The 8,577-nt window shown below is 45.1% G+C and overlaps 1 protein-coding gene across 1 annotated transcript in view; it reads left to right on the top strand.

Annotated features, from left to right (window-relative positions):
* The first annotated feature begins 769 nt into the window (after positions 1 to 769).
* Positions 770 to 8,577, top strand: part of LOC142312829 (uncharacterized) — a 177,211-nt gene continuing 169,403 nt past the window's right edge. The window contains 3 exon segments of the mRNA XM_075351815.1: positions 770 to 889; positions 973 to 1,067; positions 3,118 to 3,220. Coding sequence (XP_075207930.1) covers positions 805 to 889; positions 973 to 1,067; positions 3,118 to 3,220 — 283 coding nt within the window. The 5' untranslated portion in view covers positions 770 to 804.

Here is an 8,577-nt window from a genome sequence, read left to right as displayed (position 1 = left end):
TCAAATCAAACTACAGATCATGAGCTATCTACAAATAGATAACCCTATCTGTAGTTTGATTTGAAAAAGGGCTTGGTTCGAGCCAGAAATACATAATAAATGCTACTCAAAACTACCAGGAGTGTGAAACCTCTTATCCTTTACATCAACGCGGTAATCCTTAATCGCCTATCCTATTTTTTTTCTACATGGGATTCTTTATGATGTTTTCATCTTATCCCCAGTCAGGTACCTAAAATATCGGATCTTCTCAGACCTTCTATATAAGAGAATTTTCCTGATTTGACCCATCAAGGATGGATAGGGACAGGGACAAGATGGCGGAGAGGATATTACACCTCACCTTAGAGATCCTCTTCCGCCTTACTGGAGAGGTGAGAGATTCTGATGACGTCACATTACATCATTCTTATCTATGGGAATAACAGATGAACAGAACTGGAGAGGTGAGGACTCTGGAAATGTCTGTAGTGAGATTTATTAATGTGTCTCTCCATATCCAGGATTACACAGTAGTGAAGAAGACCTCTAGTGAGCGCTGTCAGGACCCTGTGTCTGAAGGATGGGGAAGACCCCTGAGCCCAATCACGGGGCCTCCACCTCACCCCCCGATACATGAGGACATCAATGACCAGAAGATCCTAGAACTCACCTACAAGATGATTGAGCTGCTGACTGGAGAGGTGACACTGCTGGGAATGCTGGGATATTATACAGTAACGCTATGAAGGGATCAGGGGATGACGGTATCATTGTATGTGTCAGGTTCCTATAAGGTGTCAGGACGTCACCATCTATTTCTCCATGGAGGAGTGGGAGTATTTAGAAGGACACAAAGATCTGTACAAGGAGGTCATGATGGAGGTTCCCCAGCCCCTCACATCAACAGGTAATAGACAGGACTAAATACACACGGCTAATAATTATCTGTATATAAAGATTGAATTCAGCCCCTGTGTGTGTTTCCTACAGTTCTATCCAGTGAGAGGACAACACCAGAGAGATGTCCTCGTCTTCTTCCACAGGACTGTAAACAAGAAAATCCCAATGTTCCTCAGGATGATCAGGTAAATGGAGAGAAGGTGTTATGAAATCTCTTCTATGATGTGTAGACAGCCTTCTGTTCAGTCTTGTTTTAGCCACCAATATTATTCTCTGAACCGACAATTAATTAGAAACATCTGAATGTGGAGTAGTTTTCTTTAGGTCACTTGCAGAGTGAATTCACAATAGAATAGAACAATCACAAGATCTAGGTGACTTTAAACCTTTTTACTTGCAGTGATGTTGAAAATGTGATGAGATTATTGTCATTGAGGGAAAACCACCAGCAAAAGTAAATCCTGTAGACATAAGCGATTCATCAGTGAAAGGAATCAGAGGAGTTCATCAGAAATCACTCTGAAGATCAATGGGTGCACAGTCATTCATGCATTCTGCAACTGAATGCAACACTGATGCTACAAGTAACATGTCAAAAAGAATATTTCTTCACTACAGGGAGACTCAGGAGAGGACCTGGTGTGTGGTGATCATAGGAATGCTAGAAATGCTAGCAAGAGTTAATATCTGCTAGCCTGCTTGCTCCTATAATCACATGTTGTGGGGAGACCTATCACATCTGCTCCCCTCCTATTTATGCTGGTGAATCCTTCTACCCATGCCAGCTATCGTTTATTATATGTTGGTCTGTGAGGTATAGTGTTCCAGACTCTCTGGTGAAAGTTGTGCCTATTGCTTGGACCGGTTGTGGAGTTTACACCTGTTGTTTTGTACTTCCTTTTTTCTCTTCTTTTTCCTCCTGAATCTCTTATTGTCTTTACCTCTGTATATGCGTGCTTTGTGACAGAGTTTTAGTTTTTCCCTTGTCTGTCTTTATCTGTGGTTTTCACCACACTCATGTCCCATCTCTCTATGGGGGCAGAGGGAATCAGATCAGGACTGGTCAGTAGCAGGGCCAAGATGGAGACTCGGGCTCATCTACCATCAGGAGTATCCCTAAGATTAGGGATAGCATAGGGTCGCCTAGATTGAGGGTCATTTTATGACCCCAGGTTCCCCGCTGTCCGAAAGTCTTCTTGACACTTGTGCAATAATCATGCTGTCTAATCAGCATCTTGATATGCCACACCTGTGAGGTGGATGGATTATCTCAGGAGAAGCGCTCACTACCACAGATTTTTACAAATTTGTAAACAATACTTGAGAGAAAAGGGCTTTGTGTGTACATAGAAAAAGTCTTAGATCTTTGACAACAGCTCATGTGAAATGGGAGCAAAAACAGAAGTGTTGTGTTTATATTTTGTTCAGTGTAATTTGTGGCAAATGCAAAAAGTTGTCATGCCCAAATAGACAAAAAAATGTCCAACGTGGTACCACACGAGTGTCTGTAATTAGGTGTCCCATTCAGTGTATGATTTATAGTTGATGGAGATGACAAAATTAAAGTTGACTTATAATATTAGATGTCTAGATCTTCTCACTATTTTCTAATTATCTTCAAAGTGGAGAGGGAGAAGGGGTTAAACCCGCGCAATCCGCCAGTAATCCAGAAGGAGATGTTGATAAATTAAACAATCTTTTATTCCATGGGTCTACGCGTTTCAAGGTCTAAGACCTCTTCTTCAGGACCAGTAAATCAAAAAAGAGTGTTGATTTACTGGTCCTGAAGAAGAGATCTTAGACCTTGAAACGCGTAGACCCATGGAATAAAAGATTGTTTAATTTATCAACATCTCCTTCTGGATTACTGGCGGATTGCGCGGGTTTAACCCCTTCTCCCTCTCCACTTTGAAGTCTGAAACACGTGGGGCCGCAGCAGCTGCCATTATCTCATGCTATCTGTGGTGGTTGTGACCTCTCACAACCTCAATCGGTGAGTGCATTTACCATTTGCTAACCGTGTGTTTAATCTGGTAAAACCCTATCAGCGCTTCTCTGTTCTAGCTTATTTATTTTCTAATTATGGAGTTCTATGGCTGTATTTATACAGTGGGTCTTCAGCTTTGTGATCGCTACTGCTGTCATGTAATTTTTGGTCGTCATGTAAATTTATGATCGTTTGTGTTCTTTGAAATCAAACCAGGTGACTTTTGCATTTGTCTGTGACTTTTACAGTATTTATTTCAGGGTGAAGGTCTTGCCTATATTAATACTACAGAGACATATGTGAGGGGTGATGAGCGGTGTAAAGAGGAGATTCCTACAGATAACTGCACAGGTGAGTAGTGACCACTAACTGTAACATATTTTATTCAGTTACTTGCTTGTGCAACTATGTGTTGAATTTTTGGTTAAAAAAAAAAATAAAAGGGGCCATATTCCTTACACTATAAGCTGCACCGGACCAAAAGACACACCCCAAATTTAGAGAAGGGAAATAGGAAAAAAATATTTTTTTATTTTACAATTGGGGTCCGTCTTATTGGCCAAATGTAGCTTATTTCGGGGGCTTGAGTTCACAGGGAGCTGGCAGTGGCACCAGTAGTGCGATGCTGGGAGGAGGGGCACACGCCATTGATCTCCCTGCAACAGACGTGATGGACTTGAGGAAAATTACACCGGAAGCTGTGCATGCGGAAATTGAGACCTCGGCTTTTTGACTTAGTGACAAAGAAAAGGATTGGGTATTCAAGGGGGCGCAGACTTTTCATGGATTCATCTTCCAACTTCGCATCTCTAAAGTTGGTGCACTGGCACGATTCTGGGTGCTTTTAGTGATCCTTACAAAGGTTCACATATAAAAACCGTTTTATGACTTCCTCTAGATAGTCAAGTTTAATTCTTGTCTTGACAGACTCTGGCGAGGTACTCTAAGGACCTCACTAAAACATTCAACTGGCATGTTACATGGGCAGTGTGTAAAAAGGGCTGTGATTTAAAGGGAACAAATCACCAGGACTTTCGTATTGTAACCTAAAGCCAGTGCTATACTTGCACTATCAGGCTGATTCTACACATACCTTTAGTGGTCAGCTCAGATATTTAGGTTTTGAAATCCAAGAAAGTAAAGTTTATAAAATCGGCAGCTACTTGAGTGACAGCAGCTGAGGATCAGGTAATATCTGAGGGGGAGGGGTATTCATAGTTATCCCCTCCCACTGTTAGGTCGAGTGTATCATACTTATGCTAATTCTATCAAGACCTGTGGTGAGCACAGGGTATGACCACACACAGGTCCTACTAGGTCAATTGTATCATACTTATACAATCAAAGAACAATAAGTAGAACAATATTCATGAACAATACAAAACACACACTGTTACAGGAGGAGAGAGGACCCTGCCCACGAGGGCTCACAGTCTACAGTGGATGGGTGAGGGATACAGTAATGGAGTGTGGAGATGGTCATGCAGCGCTATAGCAGATTAAGGGTTAAGGTAGGTTGTAGGCTTATCGGAAGAAGTTGGTCTTCAGGTTCCTTTTGAACCTTTCCACAGTAGGTTACACTCTGGTATGTTGGGGTAGAGTGATCCAGAGGAAGGGGGAGGCACGGGAGAAATCTTGTATGTGATTGTGGAGAGTATATAAGAGGAGAGTAGAGAAGGAGATCTTGTGAGGATAGGAAGTTGCGTGCAGGTAGGTACTGGGAGACTAGGTCACAGATGTCGTAGACAGGTTCTGGATGGATTTGTATGTCATGGATAGGGTTTTGAACTGGAGCTCCAGTGAAGGGATTGGCAGAGGGGAGAGGCCGGGGAACAGCGGGGGGAGAGGTGGATTAATCGTGCGGCAGAGTTTTGGATAGATTGGAGGGGTGTAAGAGTGTTGGAAGGGAGGCCAGAGAGCAGGAGGTTGCAGTAGTAGAGGCCAGAGATGATGAGGGCATCAACTGCTTGCTTCAGGTCCTTACATAAAATTTCTATAAGATACGGTCATGACTTTGATTTGTCTATTCCAAAGCTTTAACTTTTTTCTTCTAGTCTATAACTATTTTTTACAGAAGAACTTATGTTTTTTGTTGCGTTGTCATGCTTCTTTTTAGATTGAGTTTATGGACTGATGTCCTGACATTTTTCTTTAGAATTTGCTAGTGTTGTTCAGAATACATTGTTCCATCAAGTATGACAAGCTGTCCTGGCCAAGATATCACCACAATCATGTGTCACAGATGCTTGATGTTTTTATGCTGTAATCTGGTGTTTTCCTTTCTCAGAAACCTAATTCTTTTCATTTAAAATAAAAATCTCTGTTTTCGTCGTAAGTCCACAAAATATTGTTAGGAATAGCTTTCTGGCTTGTCCACGTGATCTTTGGCAAACTGCAGATTCATAGCAATGATGTTGTTGAAGAGTAGTGGCTTTCTCATTGCAATCCTGCCAAGCAGACCATTGTTGATTAGTGTGCGCCTGATGGTGTACTCAGGAACATTAACACTCGCAAATGTGAGAGAGTCCTTAGGTAACCTTGGGTTCCTTTGTCACCTTGCACACTCTTATATGCCTTGCTTTTGGAGGAATCTTTGATTTTCCTCTATTTGCACATAGTCTGTCTGACTAGATTCAAAACCGGGGTAGAAGGTAATGAGTTAACTGCACTGCTGATATTATCCAATGAAGGTATCCAAGAGACCAAGTGTATTGTCAATGCGAATGTGAACAGAGTCTAGTTTTACAGGTGCAGTTTTCTTTATTTGGTAGAAAATTCGAATCAACCATTGTTAAAATAATAGATGCATCCTTCAACGCGTTTGACATGAAACTCGTTGAAGGATGCTTCCATTATTTTAGCAATGGTTTTAACGTTATTTGAATTTTCTACCAAATAAAGAAAACTGCACATGTGAAGCTGGACTTTCTCTTCACTTTCGCATTGACAATACACTTGGTCTCTTGGATACCTCCATTGGATATCAGCAGTGCAGTTAACCCATTAACTTCCACCCCATACCTGTTCAGCATTGAAAACTCTTCTGAGGTCCTCCAAGATTCTCCTTTATTTGTACCATGATACACTTCCACAAACGTGTTGTGATGATTAGCTATGGATAGATCCATATTCGTCCACTCACACTTTGTCATCACATTGGTTGAAAACACCAGACGGTGATTTCACCTTCAAATTATCTGCTATTACTAAAGTTTTGACACTCACAACCATGTGATATTGGATAATTTTCTTCATTTAAAAAAAATGACTAAGTCTAATATTTTTTACTTTAGTTTTAAGACTGTGAAAATCCAATATAGTTTTAAGTCAAATGTGGAAACATTCTCCAAATCCATGGCTTATTTGTATGTGACTATACTGTTCATTCCTCTGCCCCACTCTTTGCTAGACTTGATGTACTTGTCCGAAAGCATATGAGACAAACACTACCGAAAATGAAGACTATCTTAGATTTCTCGTTATGAACTTTTATGAGTATCCACTAAATGATTTGCTTAATATGGATAAATATGTCATATTTCACAAAAGACTAGTGACTAGCATGTTAAAACATGAGCCTATGGAGAAGAAGGCTTCAACAGTGAAGTGAAAAACGAAAAAGACCTGGTAGCCTTACATCATAATCTATTTGTTCCTGCTTTGATATCTATTGTTGCCATCCCTGCTTTAATTAGTTGATAATTGAAATTTTCTACAATTTGTACAGAAATGTTCATATATACCGTATTTTTCGCTTTATAAGACGCACCTCATTATAAGACGCACTCCCAAATTTGGTGAAGGAAAAGAGAATTTTTTTTAATAAATGGGGTCCGTCTTATAATCAAGTGTCCGTCTAACAAATCATATAGGGTATATGTCCCTCATAGCCCCGTTAATCTGGATATGGCCCCCTTATATTGAATATAGCTCCCTTGTGCTGGCACACGTCCCCCAGTGATGCCACATGTCCCCTATTGCTGGCACATGTTCTCTATGGCTGGCACACGGCCCCCTGTGGCTGGCACACGGCCCCTATTGCTTCCCATGGCCCCCTGTGGCTGGCACACGGCCCTATTGCTGCCCATGGCCCCCTGTGGCTGGCACACGGCCCCTATTGCTGTCCATGGCCCCGTGTGGCTGGCACACGGGCCCTATTGCTGTCCATGGCCTCCTGTGGCTGGCACATGGCCCCTATTGCTGCCCATGGCCTCCTGTGGCTGGCACACTGCCCCTATTGCTGCCCATGGCCTCTTGTGCTGGCATGTCCCCCAGTGATGCCACATGTCCCCTATTGCTGGCACATGTTCTCTATGGCTGGCACACGGCCCCCTGTGGCTGGCACACGGCCCCTATTGCTTCCCATGGCCCCCTGTGGCTGGCACACGGCCCTATTGCTGCCCATGGCCCCCTGTGGCTGGCACACGGCCCCTATTGCTGTACACGGCCCCCTGTGGCTGGCACACGGCCCCTATTGCTGCCCATGGCCCCATGTGGCTGGCACACGGCCCCTATTGCTGCCCATGGCCCCCTGTGGCTGGCACACGGCCCCTATTGCTGCCCATGGCCTCCTGTGGCTGGCACACGGCCCCTATTGCTGCTCATGACCTCCTGTGGCTGGCACAAGGCCCCTATTGCTGCCCATGGCCCCCTGTGGCTGGCACACGGCCCCTATTGTTGCTCATGACCTCCTGTGGCTGGCACAAGGCCCCTATTGCTGCCCATGGCCCCCTGTGGCTGGCACACGGCCCCTATTGCTGCCCATGGACCACCTGTAGCTGGCACACGGTCCCCTATTGCTGCCCATGGCCTCCTGTGGCTGGCACACGGCCCTTATTGCTGTCCATGGCCTCCTGTGGCTGGCACATGACCCCTATTGTGCCCATGGCCCCCTGTGGCTGGCACACGGCCCCTATTGCTGCCCATGGCCCCCTGTGGCTAGCACATGGCCCCCTATTGCTGCCCATGGCCCCCTGTGGCTGGCACATGGCCCCCTGTGGCTGGCACATAGCCCCTATTGCTGCCCATGGCCCCCTGTGGCTGGCACACGGCCCCTATTGCTGCCCATGGCCTCCTGTGGCTGGCATACGGCCCCTATTGTTGCCCATGGCCCCCTGTGGATGGCACACATCACCCTGTGTTTGATATGGCTCCCAGGCTGCTGCTTTTAGTAAAATAAACTCTTTCCTTACCTTCTCCAGCACTGTCCTCCCTTGTGTCTCCCTTCGTGCGGTTGCGCTCCTCCTGCACTTCCTGTTTCTCGGTGCCGGTCATGTGATCGGCACAGCAGAGTGACATCTCTGCGTGCATGATCACAGCGGCAGGAGGTAGACACCGGGAGACACGCTGGAGGAGGTAAGTAAAGAGTTTTTTATTTTACTATGGGCAGCAGCATGGGGGCCATATCTTACACAGGGGGGCATGTGCGATCAAAGGGGAGCACAGGCACATATAATATGCACCGCTCCCCCAGCCCGTCACTGCAGTGCGGTTTCAGCACCACGGTGATGGACAGCGGCAGTGCATATTATATGAGCGGGAGCAGGAGATCTAACGCTGCAGCCTTAACCAGCTCACCAGCCTCTACCAGCCTCCCTCAGCCTCCAGCACCGCTCCAGAGCTGCCCCCACCTCCCCTGGACCCTGCAGTTTATAATCCGTATATTCGGATTATTAGACGCCCCCCCCCCACTTTCCCCCAAAATTTGG

Source organism: Anomaloglossus baeobatrachus, chromosome 5 (assembly GCF_048569485.1).
Source record: "Anomaloglossus baeobatrachus isolate aAnoBae1 chromosome 5, aAnoBae1.hap1, whole genome shotgun sequence".
Taxonomy (NCBI): Eukaryota; Metazoa; Chordata; class Amphibia; order Anura; family Aromobatidae; genus Anomaloglossus; species Anomaloglossus baeobatrachus.
This window is presented reverse-complemented; position numbering and strand designations above follow the sequence as displayed.